Raw genomic sequence first — 25506 nt, forward strand, 5'->3', positions numbered from 1 at the left:
GGGAAGGCACTGTGCTTTGGTCCTCCTTGGAATAGATGAGAAAGTCTGCAATTCAAATAATTTTTGTTATGAGAAGCATTTCTTATAAAAATTGCCATTCACTGTTGGCACGGTGGTAAAGCACTCAGCTGCTAATAGAAATGTTGGCAGTTCGAATCCGCCAGCCGCACCACGGGAGAAAGACGTGGCAATGTGCCCCTGTGAAGATTACAATCTTGGAAACCCTATGCGGCAGTTCTGCTCAGTCCTGTAGGGTTGCTATGAGTTGGAATCAACTTGATGGCACACAACAAGAACAACAGCATAGTTCTATACAGTTAGTTAAAACCTCAACGTGCGTGGTTGTGTTTGTGCACGCTATCTGCCTATATGTTTATGTGTATATGTTTGTGAACTATTGTCTACGTACGTGGAGATACACACATACATGCATGACCATGTGTGTGTTTGTCTGTTAACTATTAGCATGACACTAACGATTTCCTTCCTCCTGGTCAAAGAGATGCCAGTATCACGTCCCACAGAATGTAAATGTGGTGTGCTTGCAAGAGGCAAACCGCTTCTTACAACCCTGAGTTGTCTTTGGATGTCCTGCTGAAAGGCAGCCCTGTGTCCCCTGCAGACTGCCGGGAGATACTGCTTCCCATGATGACGGATCAGCTCAAGTACCATCTGGAGAGGCAGGAAGATCTGGAGGCCTGCTGCCAGCTGCTGAGCAACATCCTGGAGGTGCTGTACCGGAAGGACGTGGTGAGTGATGGTTCTGCCTGCTCAGCCTGCTTTCAGGACTGTCCCGGACGCGGGGGCCTGTCATTCTCGCCAACCGCAGCCTCATGGTGCAAAGCCATTATTTCATTCAGTTAGAAATGATTTGCCTTAAGTTCAAGGTTTAGCCTCTCTTTCTCTCTGAAGAGTTGCATTCTTAAATTATTTTTATTTATGGATAAGGCCTGATTATTATATTAGGATGTTTATTCTTCTGCACTGAGAATAAATTGTTTTAAAAGTTGATTTCCCACGTCTCCTCAGCTCTCAAGACCTAGATTTTAATCCTTAGGTTCGGACAAAGACTTTGATATTAAAAGCTGATAATAAGAAAAGGAAGCTAATTACCTGGATTCTTTCTTCCAGTTCTTATTTTTATTAGTGAAAATATGCACAGAGGCTTAAAAATAAGTCAGTGGCACCTCCAAGATTGATGATGAGAAGCGTGGCCCTCCACCCTCCTCCCCAGATACCTCTCCCCCCAGGAAAATGCTCTCAGTACTTTTTAAGCTAGTCCCCACCCCCCAACACCTCCGCCTCCATATTTCCCTTGTATTTCTAATTTGTATGCTTATACCACTGACTTTTTTTTTAATCCAAAGGTGGTAAGAGCACGTACTGGAAAAGTTGGGCCCTATTCTTCCCCATCCTCAGATACCATATGTATTAGTGCACATGTGTATACAGACACACACACAGGTGAAGCCACTTATTCTCTAGGTGTGTCAGCAAAGGTGAAAACAGGGCCTGACCAGCCAGTCCACTCTCCACCTCTCCCCATCGGCTTGGACAGACTGGCCCGGGTTTTCACGTAGACAGAGCTTGTTCTTCACTCTCTCCCACAGGACCTACAGACATCTTCCTGGTCAACACTCACTCCCCTCTTCTTTTCTCAAATTCTGGTTGACTTTCTTGAAGGAAGAGGTCAGATTAAATTGGTTCACGTTGATGGTGGCGTTGCCTTTGGAAAGGCTTTGGGAGTCTTAACCCAAAGGCCAGCCTCCTATGGGGCCACTCTAGGCCCTTCCTGTTTCTTACTGGGCAAAGGGTCTGGTGTAAAGAGGGTTTAGGAGCCCTGGTGGTGCAGGGTTAAGTGCTTGGCTGTAACCGAAAGGTTGGAGGTTCAAACCCACCCAGCAGCTCTACCGGAGAAAGACCTGGCGATCTGCTTCCATGAAGATGACAGCCTAGAAAACTCTACAGGACAGTTCTAGTCTGTCACATGGGGTTGCTATGAGTGAGAATCGACTGGACGGCACCTAACAACAACAAAGAGGCCAATCGTCACAGAGAAAACAGCGCCTGCCCCAGCCGTGTAGGGAAGGGCCTATCTGCAAAATTTATGAAGAAAAATCAACAATCCTATCACACACAAAATAAAAGAACCAATCTTAACGGATAGAAAACTCCACAGCCCTGTGGATTTTAGATAGCTTTCTGAAATGCTATTTAAACCTTCTATTCTGTGGGATTGTTTGATCCACAGGTCAGTTGGGTTCTGACATGGCTGTTACCTGCCAAACTTCTGTTTACAAATGACCAAGTTGTCTTTGGAACACCGATTGGTGAGGTAATAGGGGATCATAAACATTCTGTTGTTTCAACAGATCTGCTTTTATTTTTAAGGTTCGCTTAAATTAAATTACTATAATTATAGAACAAATGATCATTAATGGGCTATAATTAATACAATGCCTTGAGTTTTCTTCTCGAAGGCCTTCTTGCCTTTGACAAGGCCCATTTTTCCTCATTAAGGGCTGTAATTGATTGGCTCTTTCCAGGGTCAATGGATTCGGTTATAGCCACCAGGGCCCGCACTTTAATGGTGGTCTCTGGGGTTGGTTCTCACGGGCGTGTCTTCCTGCAGGGGCCTACACAGCGGCACGTGCAGATCATCATGGAGAAACTTCTCCGGACAGTAAACCGAACCGTCATCTCCCTGGGGCGGGATTCCGAGCTCATCGTAAGTGCACAGTCTCCTACGCTTGTATATTTAATTGTGGGCAAAGGCGTCTTTCTTTCCTGCGAATGTCATTTAATCTCAAGCCCTAAAGTCTATCTGGTCCTTTTCTAACTGCCTTTTACAAAAATGAGCTTTGTTTTTGTGTGTTTGTTTGTTTTACCAAAATATAACAGGCAGTGGAGATGCATCTGTGCCGTCTCGGTGTAGGCAATGCACCGACTTCCCATTGTTATAGAACCAAGTGTCAGTGGGTGAGGGTCTGCAGGCCGACATTTTGGAGACAGAAGCATTTGCTTCTGTTTGTCTCATTCCGTTCTGCAAATGCCGTGTATATGTTTTTCTAAGTCTTTCTGCTAGTTCCTTTCTACATATTTACATTTAAGTTGCCATTAATAAAATTTTATGAAGAAAGACCTAAAAAAGTAATTGAGATACTCCCACCTAGCTATTTTATTGTTGATTCTAATGTATTGTAGGTTTTTCTCTTATACAGAGTATTTAGGCATGGACAAATAACCATTAACTTTTTCTAAAGAACGTTTTAACAATAATGTAGCAGCCTTTCCAGTTTTATGCTCTGGAGTGTGTTTTCCAGAGTTTACCTTCCACCTTCTATTATTCTTAGTTTGGGTTCCTTAAGCCAAAGATCCACACATAGGTCCCATTTAAATTTCTTCGATTTCTAGTGTGTGTTACCATTTAACTAATCTCAGGTGATGACGTTTCCAAAAAATAACTGCCTTTATCAATGAACAAAAAACCTATTTAGAGTGTCCACTAGTCATCAGACGAGGCGAGTTGGCCTTCCTTGGTGTGGGAGCTGAATTCTTCCTGCATATCTAGGGGATGGGACAAGTAGGTTGAAACATGTCTCCTTCTGAAAGCAACGCGTGAACATAGTACGTGGCTTGTTTTGGTTTCTGTGGCGGGGTCACACTAAAGGACGTTCTATTTGATGAATCATAGATAACAAAGAAGCCGAACAAACCCTGCTTTGCTGTTTCTGTCTAGCAACATAGTCTAGTTGATGTCTCAGAGCTTCAGTATCTGTCGTGTTTAGATTTTTCCTTTTTAAAGTAGATCTCGTTTAGTTACGGACCGTACATGTATAAATCAGGAAATAAAGCATTTCTGTGTAAATTTGCTTGATTTGCACTTAACTTTTCCATTTATTCTATAAACATAAGTTTGCCTGCCTCTTGCTATTCATCACGACTATTCTTTTCTGTGATCTAGAAACATGTTTATGCGCTCGAGGTGGGTGGACTGTGAGCCCCACAGAGCGGGACTTGGGGGACAGTAGCAGCACCCCTGAGGTGTGGAATTCCTGGCTCCTTGGGGTCATGCCATGGGTGAACTTTGAACCTTCTCACATCATAGAGCTGGGAAAGAGCAGCAGAAGAGAATGAATGGTGTGGGGCTTGAAGTTGTACCAAGTTTTGTATGGTTCTGCTGACATCATCCTGGAATGGGCTAATGGTTACAGAGGTTGGGGGTGAAGTGGTGGGACTCATGGGGGTTTAGTGAGTGAGTGACGGGCACTTCTGAAAGTGGTCTGTACGGTGGGCACCTGGGGGCCATGGCAGATGGGGAGGTAAGTGAAGTGATGAGACAGGTCCTATCTCTAGTTAGGGGAAAGTGGGGATTGAATCTCAGGATGCCTTCACTGGGCTCATGGCCAGCCAGTCAGAGTTAAACTAGGGGTGGGGAGCAAGGAGGAAGGCCCCCGAGAGTTCTGGATGGGCACACTGGGATGTGGAGCGATTGTAAGATGCGGTCACATTTCAGTCAGAGGATCTAACAGGTGGAAGAGTGCATGCCGAGCGTGGCGCCTTCTCTCTGATGACGCCTCCCAGGAATGCTGGTATCTCAGGTATCATAACAGTGGTCCTGCTAACCTTGCAGCAGCTCTACATCCAGCACTTATTGTGTGCTGGGCAGTGTATACCAATGGGAAGAGTCTCATGTAGTTCTCCCCTTCCTTGCTCATACGCACTGCAGAAAATGCCCCACAGAGAGGTAAGAAATTGTCCAAGAGCCACAGCTAGGGAAGCAACGCTTGTTTGGAGCCCGGATGTGGTGCCGGTGCCAGCTCACCTTGTCTCTCCTGAGGCACATGATGCCGAAGGCAGTGGACCACTTGACTGTGACCTGCTCTCGGCCTCCGTTCTAGTTAGGGAGGCAGCTGTCTGGGACATAAGCACCTTCCTATTGTAGTTATTTCCATGGGCACCAATTCTAGGAGCTCCTGGAGGTGGAGAGGCCAGACCAAGAGGTGGAAGCCCATTTCCTGAAGGGGTTAGGAGCCCCTGGCTTGCAGACACCCATGTGTGCCCATATGGTTGACTTTGCAGACGTCCTGCCCGGCATATACTAAGAAGGGGGATACCCAGCTGTGGCCCTGTTATTCTAGGCAGTAGGCAGGGGTCTGAGACACTGGCAGGCACAGAGGAAGAAGAGCAAAGTACGCGCTTCCCAGAGTCCTAAACTTCATCTCAAGCAGAAGTTTCTAGAAGCAGGAAGGGGATTTAGGTCCTAAGCTGCCTCCTACCAATTCCAGCATCTCCAGTCTCTAGAAGGACTTAAACATTCCTTTGTGTTTTCTTTTGTAAAACCAACTAGACTATCATGGGAGAAATCTCAAAAAAAATTCTGAATAAGCTTTAATTATTTAATGAGCAATGACAGCATCAAGATGATTTCGAGACGGGCATTCACCCTTTAAAATTGGAGCTGTTCAGAAGGACCTTTCGGTCATCCTGCACAGTGGGTTGCCTTCGTGGCGCCTGCAAAGTAGTAAGATTGAAACACAGCCTGTTTAGCATGCGCAACCTTGCTCTCATGATTTGCATTGGGTGTAGGTTTATGCAGTAACTTTTTAATGTCACTGTTGTTGCTCTGGGAATTTCCATGAGAGGAAGATCGGGGAAAAAATATCCCTGACAAGGTGGACCAAAAACTTAATCAGTGGACCTTTTAGATTGGAAGGAAAAAGAGCAGAAAATAGTTGATAGATTTGGGGTGAGCTGTAGCATTTCTTTATGCCATAGAGATTTCAATCTCTATGTGCTACTCACTTTTGCATAAATGTAGTGGAAGCTGTATAACTATGAATCATCTTAAAAGTTCTAAGTAATCACTGAAAATGGATTTAGAAAAAAACGAATGTGGTTGGGAGAAAAACCCTTACATAGATACGCTTCACTTAATGATTTATTCCATGATACTGTCAAGAATAATATTGGAATTGTGACCTCTCTCTCCATTAGAAGGAGGTATTAATTAGTTCTCCTGGTGTGGCTTGACAATTTCCACTTGTCTATTGATGTATGGGATAGAGAATTGGAGACCGTCACACGTAATTGGATATGTTGTGATATACTACTGAGTATCTGCTTCCCTTCTATCTGTACCTGTGGTATTTATAAAAATTCCATTAAGCAGTTGGTTGTATGTCATTTTAGTTCACTTTATACTTTGCAACATTATATTTCAAATGGGCTATTTGAGTGCATCTCATGCTTAGACTAAAAATACACAGTGATCCTAAGTACTAGACTTTTTAAAAAAGAAATAAACCTCCTTTTGGCAATTGTAGAATTGTAGGTCACGCGGATGCCTAAAACAGGCTGTCAAACAGGAGCCTTGCAGTGACTTTGCCGCAGATTAAAAGGTCATCTTATTGCTGTTACAGTGTAGCCTGATAACTGCAGAATAATTGAGTGAAATACTTAGGCTCGTGTTAACTGCGATTTCAGATTTTTGTTTTTCTCTTCCTGCTTAGAGTCTTTCTAGACTCTCAGCGTCAGGCGGTATTCTTCGCCGTCGTGCATGTTTATGCGCAGGTGGTCGTGGGGGACTGTGTGCTCGTGTCTTGTGGGCAGGTGCCTGCCCGGCCATGTGGTGTGTGGACTGGTACCGTCAACGTGCAGGCCGGTGCTGGGCTGAAAGCAGATGAGATGAGTAACATGTAGCTCCTTCTCCTGTGATACTTGCTGCTATTGCTTCTTTTAAACGATCAGATTTACACTCTGCTAATGGGGACTTTAAAAACGTAATGGGGTGAGAAGGACTTTTTAAGATTTTTGTTTATGGCCCGGATACACACCAGAAGACTAGAAATTACTAATTTGCTGAAACGGAAGTCTGGGTCTCTTCTAAGACAAAGTACCCCTGGAAAATTCACAGAAGCAGGCACAGGGCAGGGAAGCATTCTGCTTGCCTTCCCCGCTTATGCTTGTGGTCACCGCAGCCTCTCCACTCACCCAGCCCTGATTGAGTTTTTGTGTTTCCCCTCTGAGCACTGGCTGGGGGGTGGGCTTCTGATGGGGGCTTGTGTCCAAGGGGCAACAGCATCGTTGGCGGGAAGTGCTGTTCGTGGAAACTGGAGGTTTCTTGGAGCCAGGGTGATGGACAAGGACCTGCCATGCTTTATTTGGAAAACAGTGTAATAGAATTAGTCTCCCAGTGAATAGGGCCTTTTTACCAAGCTTCATAACCAAATATTTTCCCCAAGATATTATGTCTCCAAGCCGGAGTGCTCATTTTGAGATGTTTATTCCGATGGAGTTTAAATAGGAATGTTCTTCTGCACAGATGCTATTTTTAAATCTTCATTTGCAATAGAAAATAATAGGTTATACATGTTTCCAGTGGACACTGTCAGAGTATCTTTAACTGTGTTGTTTTGCAGTAAGATCTCCTTACAAATGTGGTTTTAGAAGATCTGCCTAACACGTTTGCCAGTGTGAGCAGTGATGGCTTCGTAAATTCATTCTTACGTTGATACGGCCGTTTTCCCTGCCTTTCTCAGATCCCTGTGGCCCTCATATTTTTTCAAGGTTGGTCACTAACTGAAGGTTTACTGCCAGGGAAGAAAAACAAAACATGTAAGTGCCTGGGTAGAATATGCTCTGTGATTCCTATATATTCCCTCTCACCTGTAAAGTTATCTTAGATAAAGAACTGAGCCACTTAACAGATACTGTGCTGCTCACACATGACCTGGTCATGCACCAAAATGTATGGTATGCTTTATAGCATGATCAGAAAAACAAAACAGCTGCTGTCGAGCCAGCTCTGACTCATGGCGACCCCAAGTGCATCAGAGTAGAGCTGTGCTTTAATGCCTGATTTTTGGGGAAGTAGGTCGCCAGGCCTTTCTTCCAAGGCATCTCTGAGTCAACTTGAACTTCCAACTTTTGGGTAGGAGACACGCTTAACCGTTTGTACCACCCAGGGACTCCATAGTGTGATTCGTTAACACTCATTCACCAAATGAACTCTTATCTCTCGTCTTTGCATCACGTAAGTGGCTCCTTCCGGTAAATAAATCAGGCACATACTTAGCCCATGCCCAGTGTGCCATCACAGAGTTTTGGTCGACAGAAGATATATCAGTGTGGGAAGCAGCTGCTGTGACCCTCGGGTGACACAGCCCTGTGAAAGTGCCTCACTCAGCAGTCACAGGCAGTTTTACTTGCTGATAAGGCGCTCGCTGAGAGCCGATCCACCAGCATACTCAGTAAATGTGCCGTTCCGCTACAAACAGCGTGGGGTGCAGAAGTTCATGGCCCGTTTGTTGTTTTTTCTGTTCTTGTTCTTGTCTATGAAAAGAAAAACGCAGAACTTTTCTATGTCCTGGCATGTTGTCTCATTTCTAATCAAAGGCTCTGCATCTTAATTATGGTGTCCTCAGTTGGTCTGCCAAAGATAACCGTGCTGCCAGGGAATCCTAATTGCATCTGCTTTGGGAAATTGGAATCAGTCACCTGGTGCCTGCTCCTGGACTATGACACTATTTATATAGTGTCTTATATAGTCCAGCCACACCTCAGGTTGGCAAGGTAACAGACGACTCGGCAACCTGGTAGAACACGGGGAAACTTAGGCCAACCTCCTAAGCCCCTTCTAACACAGCAAGGTTTGCCCACGCCTTGCCCACCTTCCTTCCTCCCTTCCTCAGGTGCAGGGGAAGGGTCGCAGGTCGAGGGGGCAGGTGCAAAGGCCCTGGGACTTCTGCCTTGGAGGCCGTGGTCCACATGGCGGTCGGTGTTGGGTGGCAGAGTGACCTCGCTGTCCCTAGCTGTTTACAGAAGAGTCAGGACCTTTGGGGCAGCACCCGTAGGTGGCACCCCAATAACTGCAGAATGTGACTCAAGTATTCTCCCGACTGTTCTGGAGTGGCGCGCTGGTTCTTCCTTCCCAGTGAGCACAAACCCCTTCTTTTCCCGGAGGAACGTGGAGCGGAGTGGCAGCCTCAGGGCTCCCTCCTTGCAGGTGGACCTCACTACTGGAGTGACCAGAAAGGGGGTGGTGACCCTCTTCGCGCAGGCCAGCCCACCCTTGGGCAAGGGGTGCGTCAGTTTCCGAGGGCCGCCATGAGAAAGCACTACAGCCGCGGGGCTTAGAAGAACAGAAATGTGTTGGCTCCAGTTTGGGAGCTGGAAGGCTGAATTCAGGATGTGGGCAGGGCCAGGCTGTCTCCAAGGCTCTAGGGGTGTCCTGCTTGCCGCTTCCAGCTCTGAGGGCTCCATCGCTTCTCAGCTTGTGGCTGCATCACTCCAACTCTGCCTCCCTCGTCACGTGGCCTTCCCCCATGCCTGTCTCTCTATTCTTTTATTTTTTTTATTGTTGTACTTATGTGACAGTTTACAATTCAAGTTAGTCTCTCATACAAAAATTGATACATACATTGTTATGTGACCCTAATTGCTCTCCCCATACTGTGACAGCACCCTCCTCCTTTCCACCCCTGATTTCCCATGTCCTTTCAACCAGCTCCTGACCCTCTCTGCCTTCTCATCTCGCCTCTGGACAGGAGCTGCCCATTTAGTCTCAGCTCTATCTACTTGAGCTAAGAAGCTCATTCTTCCCGAGTGTTGTTTTATGTCCCATAGTCCAGTCTAATCTTTGACTGAAGAGTTGCCTCCTCTCCTGTTCTTAAAGGACATCATTCATAACCTGCTGAGGGCCCACCCTCATGATCTCATCTTCAGTTAATTAATCCCATCTGCAGTGACTGTTTCCAAAGAAGGTCACGTAACAGGTGCCGGGGGTGAAGACTTCGGCCTGTCTTTGTGGGAGACCCAGTTCAACCCATAACAGGGTCAGTATTGGACTAGTGTCAGCAGGAGGGGCGAGCGCTTAGCCTGCCTGGGACGTCTGTTTTCCACCCCCAACCAAAACCAAACCCACTGCAGTTGATTCCGACTCATGGCGACCCTATGTGTTACAGAGTAGAACTACCGCATAGGATTTTCTTGGCTGTAAGCTTTATGGAAGCAGATCACCAGGCCTTTCTTCCATGGCACCGCTGGGTGGGTTGGAAAAGACAACCTTTAGGTTAGTCGCCAAATGCAAACCATTTGCACCACCCAGGGACCTGTCTTCATCCAGGGAAGGGTAAAAGAAAGGGCGGCGGTGGCCAGTCCCTTGGCCTGAGGACCAGTTTGATGATGATCTGGGGAGAAGCTGCCTCCGCTGGGCCACTGGAGAATTTGCCCTGGAAGCATCCATGAGGCCAGATGTCTCCTGTGACATCTTTAAAAATGAGGTTGCAGATAGGCAGGCCCTGCTGTGCACCTGCAGTTGCCCTGTGCCTCTTAGACTGTCTTCGTGACCTCCTGGTGGCCGTGGTCCCCCACCCTGGGGTGCATGGCCTGGCCAGCCGAGCATGCGCTGGGTTCCAGCCACACCAGCTGGGCAGCCTCCTGCAGTGGTCTCATCCCCGAAGACCCTACGGAGTTCCTTTTTGCCCAAATGGTCTTTTTTTATTATTGTTTTCTTAACATTCCTTTCAGTTCTCCAAATTATCGAGGCCATGCAATAAGCAACACAAAATGCTACCTTTGATTTTTTTATTTAAAAATTAACAAAGAACTTAGTGACAAGTATGATAATTTAATCTCTATATGTAATGCCAGGTGTACATCTACACATGAAGGAACACTGTACTTTTTACCTTGGTTTTGGATTGAAGTTTTTTACTTAACTCTTTCTAAGAGAAGAATCATCTGCTAGCAACACAATGCAATTAAGATATGGAATGCTTTTGAAAGTTTTTTTTTGAAATCTTTTAGATATAGTTTTATTTTTAAAAAGGAAGTAGTATATTTTCAGAAATTCCTTTTTGAGTCTAAAAATTTTAATTTTTTTTTTTTTGGTTTCGACTGCTTTGAAAGAGGAACACTATTTAGTTTTACTATCGTTATGGTGTCCCCTTGTTTAGACAGATGTATAATCCTAATTAGAAAGCGCTACACCCTTATTTCAATTCACTGAGATCGGTGGGATTCTTAAACCATAAGGAGGGATAACTTGTTGCAAACTTTTTTTATAACTTTAGTTAAAAACAGTATAAAATACATGAAACACAGTTTTAAATGTTTTGTGTACATTGAAACAATTGCACTTCCTTCATGGTATGGGATCAACATTCTCACCTTACTCTTACACAAAGAATACTTCTTAGTGCCGTTGACTGATACTCAAGGATTGGCCCTCATACAGTGCTACCACCGAGGATGTTTTCTTATTAAAACGTACATCTACAGTATAGTTTGAGTAACCAACCCCTGAAGAAGGTTTACAACGATATGCTCTTCTAATTTTTTCCAAGTTCAGTTCCGATTGCTGCTCCCTAGGTCCTGGTAGAATTTAAACACTTAGAACAAAAATGGACTAGCTGTTGAGTCAGGAGGAAAACGCACAGCAAGAAATAGCTCAAATCTGAAAAATGCACATTGAGACCCATTCACCAAGGGGAGCCACTTATTTTTTTGGCATCTAATCAATGAGTTGTACACGTCAGCACTGGGTTAGACACAACTGCTGGGCAGAAACATGAAGACTTGGTGTCCTTGTATGTTCACAAACTATTCGAAATCGAAGTTGTACAAAAAAAGGCAACGTAAGAGTCCTGCTTACTATTATGAAAAGCAAAAAATTGATAGAGTCATCAGTACACCAGGGGCTTTGGATTTCTATAAAAAGAGACTGCAAAGGTGCAAAGGAATGAGTGAAAAAATAAAGAAACCAAGATTTACATTGCAATGTGTAATCAACAGAGAATCCTAAGTGTCACTGTTTATTTAAAAAATACCTAAAAACATTTGATTCACAGCTTTCCCCTATGAATGTCATTGAGTACAACTGATGAGTAGGCTATCCGTAGGTGACATTGAGTTTGTTCTTTTGTAGCAGCTAAACTAAACACACTGTTTCTTGCTGAGATGGCCGGGTCTTCAAGAGTTGTTACAAAGCATAACGAATTGTACAAAACTTCTGGCTGAGCTTACAGTGATGTACCATGTCTCCAAAGATGGATCCACAGAAACGCCTTCCGCGGTGGCACAGGACGCTCATCGTGATTTATGGGTAACGGTGTTATCCGTTGTGTATCTCTATGTGTGTTTTCAAATCCTTGCCAGAATTTATCATTCGGCCTTTGGGTACCAAAAGATTAAAAATGAGATCTAAGAAAGCTTAGCGTTCTATAGCTCTGACCCTGTCCACTTGCAGTGATTAAAGGCATGTCCTGACGGGAGGGGACTCTTGGCTGCTTGCTGGCCGTTCGGAAAATGAATAGTAAACACGTCGTAGGTCTGGAGATGAAGAGGATGCTCGATTTGAGGTGTCACCGTGACATGGAGATGTGGTCGCTTGGCTTAGCGCTACAGCACATGAAGGCAAATATACATATTGTCACATTTGAGAGATTATTCATGGTCTCCGACCACTTGAAAAATTGTGCTTTCGCCAGAATTTGATGTGCTGAAAATTGCACTCACCTCCTGCTTATTTGCAAAACTAAACGTAAAAATGAAGTCCTCTGCAAACATAAGGCTTGCTTTTTCTTCTTCTTTTTTGTTTTTTTTTTTAAAAATTAGGGCTTGAAAATAACTATGAGTTTTAGCTGTGTATTGAGTAACAGCCCATCCTTCTGCAGGTCGATAACATGATACTTGTGGGTCTGGGGAGAGGGGAATAGAGTTTTTACTTGTTGTCTTTGATTACAGGAGTTTTATTTCCACTTTTATATCCCACACCAGCGAACTGCAAAGAACAGCTGGCAAGGTATGGGTGTAATACCTTGCTTCTGTGAATTATCTGTTGGTTACAAAGATCTTTTTGGTACGCAGGGTAAGAACGTGGTGTCGGCCAAGTCAGCACCACAGTTCACTCAATCCTAGTCATCTTGGAAAAGGATTTACTTAACTTCAGTGAGTTTTAAAGACGGCCTTATACTCCAAACACTACGAGTTTCAAAGGAACCAGAGTTTCCATCTACCGTGCTTTTTAGATTCAGTTTTGGATTTTTGCTTGGGAGTTGAGGAGTAAGTCTCCTGAGAATAAGGCGAAGGTGCGACCTGAGTTTCCTCAGTAGGATGGAGTTTCCTCAGAACTGGTTGGAGTTTGTCTTCTTGCTGCTTAAAATCTAGCTCCACACTGGAAAGAAAAGAAAATGAAGAATTCAGTGCTTGATCCTTCATATGTAAAGATCCTACTTAGTGACAACAAAATTTCGGTGAAATCCTACCAGGCTAATTGTAGGTGACATTGAGTTTGTTCATTGTCATTCCTATTATGTTTATAACATGATTTTATGGTTTAGTATTAAGCCATAATATGGTTTAGCTCTGTGTCACTGTGACATATTTCAAATAAGTTCTTTTTCTTTGAAAAAAATGACTTACTTGCTTTCATTGTAAACCTCTGAAGTTTTATCAATGTACATAGTTGTGTCAAAGTATATAGCATATTTGTTGAAATGAAGGAAGTGAAGTGTGAGTAACTCTATTGTTTGTCCATAGACTTCACATATATGCTTTAAAAAATAAAACAGATAACCAAAAGTATGCGTGTTCAGGGGTCATCTCAGTGCACGTATACCAACGCAGAAACCAGCAGGTACATGGGAAGCTCTTTTCCTGTGTCACACAAGATCAGAGAAATCTGTCTTACCTGAAACCATCGTGAAATGAAATGACCTTGGCTTATATTCTCCTTGCAGAATCTTACCGTCTGAGACACTGGTAGGAACTTAAATATCCAGCAGTGTGGAAATAGTACATTTATTGAGTCAATACCGTCGAAGGTTACTCAGTCGTTATCAAAGACAGTTTTTCAGGCAGAAACATGGTCATTATCAAAGACCGTTATTTTCAGGTGAAAATGACTCAGCATAGTAATTATATCACTGCAGCCCGTGTGGAAGCATGTCAACCAGGGGTGATAATGCTTGTGATTAAAAAAAAAAAATCAAACCTGTTGCCGTCGAGTCGATTCCGACTCACAGCGAACCTACAGGACAAAGTGGAACTGCCCCGTAGGGTTTCCAAGGAGCGGCTGGTAGATTTGAACTGCTGATCTTTTGGTTAGCAGCCAACCTCTTAACCACTGTGCTGTGACAGAACGATGGTATTGAAGGTGATTTTAAAAATATCCGCCATTTCTTTTAAATTTCTCTGGAGAGTGATACTAACTTGCTTAGAATCCTCCCTTCTCTTCATAGCTTGGAAAAGGACCAACATTGGTCCCACTAACTCTTACAGCGTCCTAATGGGTCCCCTTGGCATTTGGTCAGGACCCCTGCCCCACATGTCCTTTCTCTGTGGCGATTCCAGCTTAGATGAGCCTTTGCTTCTTTGCTGCCTACCCTGCCGCGGCCTCGATGGTCTGAGCCTGGGGCTTTGCATCAGCCAGACTTCCAGAGAATTCCTCCCATGTCTAGTGTGGACGCCAGACTAAATGTCAGTAGATTTCAGGGAAGGATCGGTGATGATAATAATACATGCGCTCATAACATTTTATGACCAGTGAAACTGTAAACCATTTATAAACATGAAGTCCTATTGATTCAGAGGACCATTAATCCTTGCCAAATTCTGACATTTTGGAAAGACAAAACAGCCAAGTAGTATTATCTGGAGTTTTAAAAACAGTTCAAGACCCATCTAACGGACCATTTTATGTTTTAAATCCACTGTTCCAGTTTTCTTATTGTCAAAGACTGTAATATTGCTAAAAAAAATTTAAAAAATTGTCAGGAAAGTTTACGGCTAGTTACCCCTTGCTACCAACACAAGAGTTATTTTTCCTCCATTTCGAAGGGCTCCTATGAGTTATGCTGCAGTTTATGGGAAGTAGAGTCAGAACTCATAAACACATATGTGGCTATCCAGAATATGTGTTCACAGAGGCATAGTCCCTCTTAAGGAAAATTCTGAAATGTGCAAATCTAAGGACATACTGCATTTATGGAAATGAGTCTCATGTCTGTTACCCAGTAGAAAGAACACAGGGTTTCCATTCCGCCTTTTCCACTCAACACCAGGGGGTGACAGTCGCAGAAAGGTTGAGTCCCTTACCCACTTAGAGATTCAGTTTCCTTTGCTTAAGGGGAGGATAAGCATACGTGCCTTGGCTGTCTCGCCCTGTTGTGGTAAAGATAGTGAAAGAAGTTTCTAAACTGCACGATGCTCTTAAATTTTATCACTTTATCCTTCACTTGTTATTATCTGTTGGTTATTAAAACCCTATGGAGCACAGTTCTACTCTGCACACGTGGGGTCTCCATGAGTTGGGATCGGCTAGATGATAAATAACAACGACAGTTAAGAATTCTCCAACTTGGACGTTTTACAAGGCAAACATGACTCTTGAGTTTGTGAGATGTTGTAATATCCAGTATGGTATTTTAGGTACAAAAGAGCAGCCTGACCAAGGCCCTTGGTTAATACTGAAAACTTGCTTTCCAGAACATAACCATTGCAACAGTCCCAAATGGGTTCTGAGTTATTAGAACGGAGGGAGGGTGCTAGCGTTCTTAGGTTCACGGTACAATCCTGGGTACCTGTAATTATTGAATTTCAGTCCAGCAACTACACTGGGAATCCTGTTACTAAGTAATTTATCACACGGAGGAACCATGTAATCACAGAGAAATCTAATCTGAGTTCTTGTTAACAAAATGACTCGACTTCATCTGTCAAGTTGAATCCTCTCTGGCTGCCCCATCGCGCTGCTCTGGGCCACTGCACCCCGGAGCAGGTGCCTGAGGGAGGAGAGGGCGTGAGAGCCAGGTTGCCGCTGTGGGGGACGCCCGCATGGCTTGCTGGGCTACCTGCAGTGGTGCTCTATCCTCTCCATCCGAGCTGACTGCCGTCCCACCTCCCCTGGATGTGGCGTGATGCCTGGGTACCAGCTGGGTAAACTGTGGAGGGGTGTGCACGTGCATTGTTCTGCAGGCTGCTTTCAGGTAGGGGAAGCTTCTTTTCACAGAAGGAACATGTCAAGCTGCGGGTCTGAGTCTGAAGCAGACAGCTGGCTGAGAGGCCACCGTCAGAAGGTTAATAGTCCGGCCCACAGGGAGGCAAGGTCTCTCTCCCTCTGAAGAGCCAGAGAGCTGCTGTCCTGGTTGGAGGAGAGGACTTGGCCAAGCCACTGGTCCCTTTGGGGCTGGTGTCCATTTCTGGGTACACATCTCCCTCCCTGGTCCAGACAGGAGTCATCCAGACAGGCCTGGGGGGCTGTCCGGTGGAGCGGAGACAGCTCACACATTGGGGTTCACTGATCTCTGAGCGACACCCAGGGGGACTGGCGCCCGGCATGCTGCCCAAGGCACGATCTGGTGAGGGGGATTCCTGCCCTGACCCCATATCTGCTTCCGTCTTCATGCTTGTTCCTTTCCCCAGCCCTGGGTATGGCTGGTCACTTCTCGTCCTGCTATCCCGCAGGTGCCCAGTACCTCCGTATTCTCTGGCCATCCGAAAGATCCCCATCACTGCTCCTTTGTTATTTCCTTCTCTTCACTAATCACAAATAATTAGTTTTTTTGTTTCTTATTTATTTACCTTTTTGGACTCCATCTTCCAGACTGTAAGGGCCACAAGCAGGGAAGAGCACTGTCCTGTTTCTCTCTCTGTTTCCACCATCTAAAGCAGGGCCCGAATCAGGGCCACAGGGAGATCAGCTGCCGTGGAGTCGACTCTGACTTACGGCGACCACATGTGTATCAGAGTAGCAACACGCTCCCCAGGCTTTTCAGCAGCTGATTTTCAGAAGGACGGAGGTCCCAGCTCTTTTTCCGAGGTGGACTGGAACCTGCAGCCTTCCTGTTAGCAGCCGAGCACTCAGCCGTTTACACCGTCCAGGGACTTCTGACTCACGGCAGTACCTAGGCAATATTTACTGAGTTGGTGGATGAGGGCAGAGTCTACCTCGGCTTTTGTTCCGGTGGCCCTGGACTGCTGCTTTTTCAGATCATATTGTTGTTACCTCCCCTTTGTTCTACAAGGAGCGCCTTTTACTATGGAGAAATTGGGATTCTCACACAGACAGCATTCTGGGGGCCGCTCAGCTGGGTCTGTGGCCTGGCTCCATTCTATCAGAACTTACTCGAAGAAGATTCTGGGAATTTTCTCCAAAACAGATGCACACCAGGACCTTCCCAGGCACCCCCTGCTCCCCACCCTCTGCTTTGTGTGTAAGCCTAGTGAGCGGCCAGCGGCTCCTATTCCTTGTCCAGGGAAGCTGGAGTATTTCTGCTCTGTTTTCACTTTTCCTGTGGATGCAGGAGGGCCCTGGTTTCCTTCCTGATGTTGCTCTGTGTGCTGTCAAGGGCAGCATGCCCCCCACCCACCACTGTGAGCAGTTCCAGCCAGAGGCTCACCCATAGACAAGTTGTCTGTCTGTCCTACAGACGAATGGGGGCGTTTGTTTTCCACATTTGCAGGCTAGATCTCTTGGTCTCTTAGGATGAGACTGGGGTTCTCACAGCTCCCCTGCAGCCTCGGGGGCCAACAGTGCACCTAGCTGGGTGGCCGTCGGTGGGCTGCCGCTCTCCGGCCACAGGCTCAGGTATCTGTGATGTGTCAAGGGCGCCTGGCCCCTGCACACTCAGCCTGAAGGGCTTAGTCCTCAGGAAGATAAACAGCCTAGAAAAAGCCCTGAGTCTGGAGTTTCCAAGGATGAGTCTGCGTGGCTGGACCGAGGCCCATTACCTGTACCGGGTGTCTTCTTCTTTAACCTGCAGACTGGGAAGGTGGGACACCAAAGTCCCAGGACTGCAGGGGGTTTTGCACGCGTGCATGTGAAACCCTGGGCACTATGGTCATGACCTTCACGTTGCTCCTGACCCTTGCCTGCACCCCTGCTCCCCCAGACAACTGCACCATCCAGCAGAACACCGAGCCCAGGAATCCCGGTGAGCTTGAGCCCCTTCCTCACCTGTGTGTTAGTTACACAGTCGCTTGCCACACGGTATGTGACTCTTTGCAGTGAATGATGAAAACAACTGGGGGTCCATTTAATTTCTGGAGTTAGTCTTTTCCTCTTGAAAATGAAAGTTTAAGTGTGAGGAGTTTCTGACAACATTATTATCCTCGACATTTACAAAGAAACAGATATCCGCCTGGTTCCCAGGCTGCCAGCGCCAGCGCCCCAGCTTGATTTCCCTCCCAGGGGCCGTGCGAGCGAGGCTCTGGAGTAACACGTGGCCCCGCCACCTCCTGTAATTTGGGAGCGGAGTGCCATTCTTGCTTTTTCCGTTGACACTATGATTGTCTAGTGTGCCTATAAATACTCAGGCCCTGCCGTACTTTCTCCAGCCAGCTGTCGCCGAGGACGCAAGTTAATTTAGAAGGAACACATTACAAATCTCTCTCCAGTCCTCTGTGTCTAGCAGTTAGGAGTTAAAAGCAGGTGAGCTGGGCCCCCAGGCACTGGCCTGCTTTCTGGAGTGGAAGGAGAGAGACCTGAAGCCCTCCACTCTCCAGGGCTCCCCCGTCCGTGTGGCTCGGCGCGCGCAGAGCCCAGGCGCCTGGTTTTAACCGTCCTAGAAGGGGATGGAAGAGTTCCCCTCGCGAACCCCGCTCTCACTGACTCGCTGCTCTGCAGGTGTGCACAAGCCACCTCACCTTTGAGAGCCCGAGCCTCCTAGGCCGTGGGATGATGGCCGTGATGTGCCTACCCACAGGAGGGTCCGAGGAGCAGCCCCATGGCGGGAGACACGTGCGAGTCAGGAGAGCTGGCTCAGCAGGGTGCGTGATGGCGCTTATGCTGTGCTGTCGATGGACAAACAATGTCCCCCAGGCCCAGCCCCATGTGCAGAGAGGAAGCTGGCCCGAGTCTGGCCAGCTTTACGTTTTAGTGCCGCGGACAACACCAGCATTATTCAGAGGAAGCGGAAAGTGAGGGTCTAAATTCCTGACCTCTGTCACTGGCAATTGGGTGAATTCAGGGGAGACCCTTCTCCTGTCTGGGCCTCGGTTTATGTGTGTAACCGTGGCCCCACATCCAGGCAATGGGAGAACCAGGACCAAAAATAGCCGACATTCTCCGAACATATCTCCATGTGTCACCTGACATGACCAAAATCACATCTTCCCATGTGAATATCGGGGGACACTATAGACACCCAACGTGACCAAAATCACATCTTCCCATGTGAATATCGGGGGACACTAGACACCCAGCGTGACCAAAATCAGATCTTCCCCTCAGGCTGTTCCTCTGTCCTCCCAAACAGCCAGCACCGCCATCTATCCAGCTGGCCAAGCTAGGGACCCGGGAGTCAAGCTCCACCCTCCCACGACAGCCAGTCCGCTGGGTCCCGTTGCCTTGTCCTCAACAGTGCCCATTTCCTTCCCATCGGCCACTCTCACTGCCCTTGTCCAGACTCCAGCAGTTTTCTCTTTGGCCATTGAAATACCCATTCTCCTTCTAACCCTCTCCTACGTTCTCTCCTTCCCAACCCAGGGTCACCTTATGAAAATGCAGATCTGGCAAACTCCTTGAGGAACTCCTGCTCAGCCTTCAAAGCCCAGCCCCCATGTCCCCTTTCCTTTCCGTGGCTCTCTGAGAATGGCGAGGCCTGCCCACCTTGTCCGAGCCTTGTCTTGTCCGAGCCCCTGCGTCCCACCCGAGTCCCTCTGTCCTATCAGAGCCCCCCTCCTCCAGCAGGGCTCACTCCACACTTGTCCTGGAGCGCGTCTCATTGGATCGTAGCTGTTTTTTCTCAGTTCCGTGAACTCATTGAGGGATTGGACCATGTTTAATTCATCCATTGTCTGCAGTACATTTAGCACAGGGCCAGGCTCAGAACATTCTCTCCTTGTTTACTGAACTGAAAGAAACTGATAGATTGAACCCAAATCTCCTTCTAATCTCAGCAGAATGCTGATGCCCTATTTCCTGTTTTACATATATCATTTATTTCATCAAAACTAATGTGTATATATGATGATGTATACACACATATATATGAATATTATAACATAAATGGATCCCATTCTAATAGTTTCAGGTATCAATCATTTGTGATCACTGGCTTTTTAACACTTTGAACATGGACATGATTCATCATATCTTTGTATCTTTCTTCACCACTATTTTACATGATCAGTGTTTGCAGAATCCCTGTAAGAATGAAATACCAGAAATAGATGGATATCCAATAACATTAATACTTGAACTATAAGATCTATTGCCCTTTCCTGGTATGCTATGACAAGGAAATCAGCATTACAGTTAAACAAACGCTAGCCAGGTATCTTCGCTACAGATTATACTATGAAGTATGCAACATTCTAGTTAGACAGTGACCTTTCCAAATGCATTCTGCATTTCCCCCCTGACCAGACAGAAGAACCATCCTTATCCTTTTAGGATTAACTAATGCTCTGTTCTCAAGGAGCCCTGGTGGCGCAACAGTTAAGTGCTCGGCTGCTAACCAAAAGATCGGTAGTTCAAACGCACCGAGCCGCTCCACAGGAGAAAAGACCTGGTGATCTGCTCCTGTAAAGATTACAGCCAAGAAAACCCTATGGGTCAGTTTTACTCTGTCACACATAGGGTCGCCATGAGCTAGAACTGACTTGGTGGAACCCAGCAACTACAACAATAACAAAACTCCATCCTTGGTGTCCCTCTCATCTTCACCTTTCTCTGGAGTACAGATGCTGGTCTGGCACTCAGGCTCACTCTATGCATGGGGACAAGGAACTGGATTTTTGGTCTCCCGTAAATTGTACCAGTGAGAGGTTGAACCAGAAAGACTTACGCCTTATTTATTACCTCTGTCCGTAATAATTGCCCGAGTGACAAAGGGACCCAGATAACTAACAAGATGTGTATCAGGCATATTTTATGCCGCCATCTTAGCAAGCCACACAGATCATACAATACAATGAGAAGAGATCAATAACTGTTAAACATAGCCTGCCAGTACTCTGCTATCCCCGCCTCAAGGAAGAGCATGCCGAGTCCTCCCTCAGGGCAGAAAGTGCCTTGTGCCTGCAGTTAGAAGGAGAAGACCCACGACCGCCATGCATCCCAGCTTGGCTGCAATGAGCTTCTCAGGTGTCAGCGGTGGGATTCCAGGCCAGGAGATCGTGTGCAGTCGGCCCTCACCTTGCCTGCCTTCTCACTTTGAAGACAGGCAACCTTCTGCCCAGAAAGGGCAAATAACTTGCCTGAGGTCCCAGTGCTGACCCTAAGGGTGCAAAGCAGCCCACCCCTCCTAAGCCATCAGCCTAGAACTCTGGTTTCTAGTATAGTATAGGGTAACCAACAGGTCAGTGTTTCAAACTCACCAGCCACTCCACAGGAGAAAGATGTGGCTGTCTGCTTCGGTAAAGATTACAGCCTTGGAAACCCCGGGCAGTTCTGCTCTGTCCTGTAGGCTCGCTATGAGTTGGGATCGACTCGATGGCAATGAGTTTGGGTTTTTTAAATTTTATATAAGGTAACTGGCTGATTCAGACCTGTGGCAGTCCCCACGTGTGTCAGGGCTGAAGTGTGCTCTGTAGGGTTTTCAATGGCTGATTTCTCAGAAGTAGATCACCTAGCTTTTCTTCTGAGAGGCCTCTGGGTGGGCTCGAACCTCCGACATTTCAATTAGTAGCTGAGAGCATCACATGTTTGCACCACCCAGAGGCTCACGCTATAAAGTTGTCATTGTCTGCTGCTGTCGAGTCAGCCCCTGACTCATACTAACCCCATGCACAACGGGATAGGACTGATCTGATCCACAGGGTTTTCATCAGCTGATTTCTGGAAGTAGATCACCAAGCCTTTTCATCCTAGTCCATCTTTGTCTGGAAGCTCTGCCGAAATCTGTTCAGCATCATAGCAACACACAAGCCTTCACTGACAGATGGGTGGTGGCTGTGCATGAGGTGTGTTTGTTGGCTGGTAATAGAGCCCAGGTCTCCTGCACGGAAGGCGAGAATTCTACCCCTGAACCACCAATGCTCCCATTTTCCCTGGCTAGTTCTAGGTAATTAGGCAACAAACAGCTGGAAGTTTGGGGCTCATAAAAGTTTGGAGTGGATGGATTGCAGAAGAGGTGGCCTTTCTTACTTAAGCTTTATGGGAATCCCCTTCCGTGAAAGTATGTTGATGCTGGAATGGGCTCCAGGAGGGCTTTGCCTTGTTGACTAGCTGTGCTGAATCCACACACTGAATCCAGGCAGTATCTCCACTGATGCGCCCTCATTACACACATCAGAAAACCATCAGCTTCACTGGTGTCCTTTGGTGGCACCAGTGGCCAGTGGAAACCCCATCGTATTCACGGGACCCTGGGGCCGTCATCTCCCAGCTCGGAGTTCTTTCAGGATGACTGACTGACGGCAGACAAGAGCAAGCTGAGCAGCCCTAGCAACCATTGGACTGTCTGGTTACTGTGTTCCCCGTGGAATTTCACCGGAGCTAACTCAGAGCATGGTGGTAAAAACTGAATCCTGTATTAACACCTGGGAAAATTTCCATATTCATCTGAAAATGAATTGCATTTATTTTCTCATGAAATTGACAACAGAACTCCCTCCCATAGTTTGGGACCCCAGTGCTGTCTTTTTAGCCTTTGCCTTTGGGCAAAACCCAAGGTGTGGGTCACAGGAAGAGATTTATCAATATAATTAGCCTTTCTCTGCTGAATAAATTTTAACTAACTGCTTTAAAAATAAAATGTCACCATGTCAGTTGAACTTCAGAGATGCATTTAATAATTAAGGTGCTACCAAAACCTAAATCCTTACATATCGGTGGAAAAGCAGAAATAATATATCTTGAGAATTCAAATAGAGTAGAAAAGGTTTGGGGATTGCTGGCATTGGAAAATTTCAAGGAGAATTTAGAAGTCTGTCCAAATCATTCTTTTTTTCTGCCTTGTTGTTGTTAGGTGCTGTCCAGTCAGTTTCAACTCATGGCGACCTCACGTGGCAGAGGAGAACTGCCCCAGAGGGTTTTCTTGGCTGTAATCTTTATGGAAATGAATTGCCAGGTCTTTCTTCCACAGAGCCACTGGAATGGCCAACCTTTTGGTTAGCCAGCTGAGCGCCTAACCATTTGTGCCACCAGGGCTCCTTTTTTTCTGGCTTAGAATTTGCTTTATTAAAAGAAAAAATTCCTTATACCAGAATAACATTGAATATGGTTATCACACAACAATTCCTCTCTGTCATCTTCCCTCCCACCCCATCACTCAGCAGAGTGCTAAATATTCAACAAAAGGCTAACTTTGTCCACATTAGTTTGTGTGTTAAGTGGTGGTAACTGAAGGGGGGCTAGAAAGGGCAGTTCCATTAAGAGATAATCACTGAATGACAAAGGTTGCAAAGATTTCCCGCCAGGTGGGCTCTGGACAGGACAGAATTGGTACCACTTCTGCATACAAACGCAATGACCTCTCTTAACAGTAAGACTTAATTAGTCCTGAGTCTTCCCTTCTGCTGGCTGTCTGGGTCATGCCCTACCTTCGGGGATCGCTTTTGGCAGGACAGTATCAGCCAGTGAAACAGCCACAACAATTCTGATTTTCCCTGCTCATTTGATCTGGAAGTCTTTGCAACCTGAGATTTCATGCTGTTATGGGTGCTCCCCTCCCATTCCTCCCTCCCTCCCTCCCTTTCTTTCCTCCCTCCCTTCTTCTCTTCTTCCCTCCCTGCCTCTCCTCCCTCCCTCCCTCCCTTCCCTTCCTTCCTTCTTCTCTCCCTCCCTCCCTCCCTTCCATTCATTACTCATCCACCACCATCTTCCTCCCTCCCTCCCTTCCTTCCTTCACCCATCCACCACCATCTTTCCTCCCTCCCTCCTCTTCCTCCTTTCCTCCCTCCCTTGCTTCCTTGGATGTTACTGTATCTGTGACACACACCTTCAGCGTGGAATACTCCCTGTTCGTCACAGCCAGGTATTATGGTAGGGGTGTGTCTGGGCTGTAGGCCACCAAATTGCAAACCTTTCCCAGTCTCCCCTGTGCCTGGCGCACAGCCTGTCTCCTAGGAGGCCCTTGATGGGCATATCAGCACCACCTGGAAAGGGCTTAGCATTTTATCTCACTGATGGTTTGAACTCCTATGCCTGAGCATCATATGATGGAGACATGGCAGAGACCAAGGGGCACTCCACAGGCCTGCTCCCTCGCTGGTGCTGAGAGCAAACCAATAGGAACACGTGGCCTCCCTGTTTGTTCAGGTTCCGAGCCCAGACATTTATCCACTGCATATTTATTAGTGCCACCCGAGGCCAGCTCAGTGGTGGCCTTGACGGCACAGAAATAAAGAAGGCGTGGGCAAGGTCCTCCCAGACTGTACAATCCCTTCAAGTCTTGTGACTAATGATCAGAATCCTAACACTTTACAGGAAGATTTTAAATTCTGCTAAAGATACTTATTTAGTCAATCCAAGTCAGCATGCTTATTATTTTTAAAATCTTGCTTTCATCCCCAAAAGCCTTTGCATTGAGGTTGGCACATGCTATTTCCATTAGAACGTAAAATTTGAATTCAAGCTATTTTCTTGCAGTCTTATTTTACAAATTAACCACTTCAGGAAAGGAAGAAAGTGATAGACTTGACAATGGTATGTTGCATTGCTCCCTTTCTGAAACAAAATCAGAACAAAAGCTGAGTCATCAGTAGGGTGACTCACCCAGTTAGTCTGACAAAAGAACTACCAAGATGGGCTGGATGCAAAAGATTCCACAGTTTACGAGCAGAGATTATATTAGTAATTTATCCTTAAAACATTTTCTGAAATAATTACAGCATATTTTGACAGACTATGGATGCTCACCCAAAAAAGTTTTACTAAAGAAAACTGAAACTGGATTCCCTTTTAATCCTGTTTCATGCTGAGGTGGTCTTTAATTAGAATTGCACAATTGGTCCAGATCACAGTTGAAGGAATGTCATCTTGAGAAAAAAAAACTCAATTGTGTCAACCACCTCAAAATTCCCAGTTATCAAAAATATCACTTTTGAAACTGGGGGCTTCTGTGGACTCGTGAGCAGCCAGCTGATTCTCCACCAACGAATGGTGGTTCAGCTCCACGTCAGTTGATACACGAATAACGGGAAGGCTGTTATTTGGTGACGATGTGCCTTCGTGACTCTCCACGCTTCCAGTTCCACGCTCAGCTGACACTCTCGGACCCATTTCTTTCATAATTGTAAATTACAGGCTCACAGGATTTCGGAGCCAGAAGGTACTTCCCGATTATTTAGTGCAATTCTGCAGGATCTAATGATTTAATGGGCACCTGGTCAAAGAGAGAAGCCCCGGTGGTACAGTGGTTAAGAGCTCGGCTGCTAAACAAAAGGTTGGCTGTTTGAATCCACGAGCTGCTCCTTGGAAACCCACTGGGGCAGTTCTGCTCTGTCCTATAGGGTTGCTATGAGTTGGAATCCACTCGACGGCAAGGGGTTTTTTGGCCAAAGAGAGGGAGTCCCTGGCTTGCTCAAATGGTTATGTGCTGGAATACTAGCCAAAAC

General features: G+C 46.2%; 2 protein-coding genes across 2 annotated transcripts in view; one reads left to right on the forward strand and one right to left on the reverse strand.

Annotated features, from left to right (window-relative positions):
* DOCK1 (dedicator of cytokinesis 1) overlaps positions 1–25506 on the forward strand; it is a 569919-nt gene that overhangs the window by 207747 nt on the left and 336666 nt on the right. The window contains exons 26-27 of the mRNA XM_023730055.1: positions 623–750; positions 2633–2728. Coding sequence (XP_023585823.1) covers positions 623–750; positions 2633–2728 — 224 coding nt within the window. The remainder of the gene's footprint in view (positions 1–622; positions 751–2632; positions 2729–25506) is intronic.
* INSYN2A (inhibitory synaptic factor 2A) overlaps positions 12494–25506 on the reverse strand; it is a 45652-nt gene continuing 32639 nt past the window's right edge. The window contains exon 3 of the mRNA XM_004374932.2: positions 12494–13177. Coding sequence (XP_004374989.1) covers positions 12994–13177 — 184 coding nt within the window. The 3' untranslated portion in view covers positions 12494–12993. The remainder of the gene's footprint in view (positions 13178–25506) is intronic.

This window comes from Trichechus manatus, unplaced genomic scaffold (assembly GCF_000243295.1).
Source record: "Trichechus manatus latirostris isolate Lorelei unplaced genomic scaffold, TriManLat1.0 scaffold00031, whole genome shotgun sequence".
Lineage (NCBI taxonomy): Eukaryota > Metazoa > Chordata > Mammalia > Sirenia > Trichechidae > Trichechus > Trichechus manatus.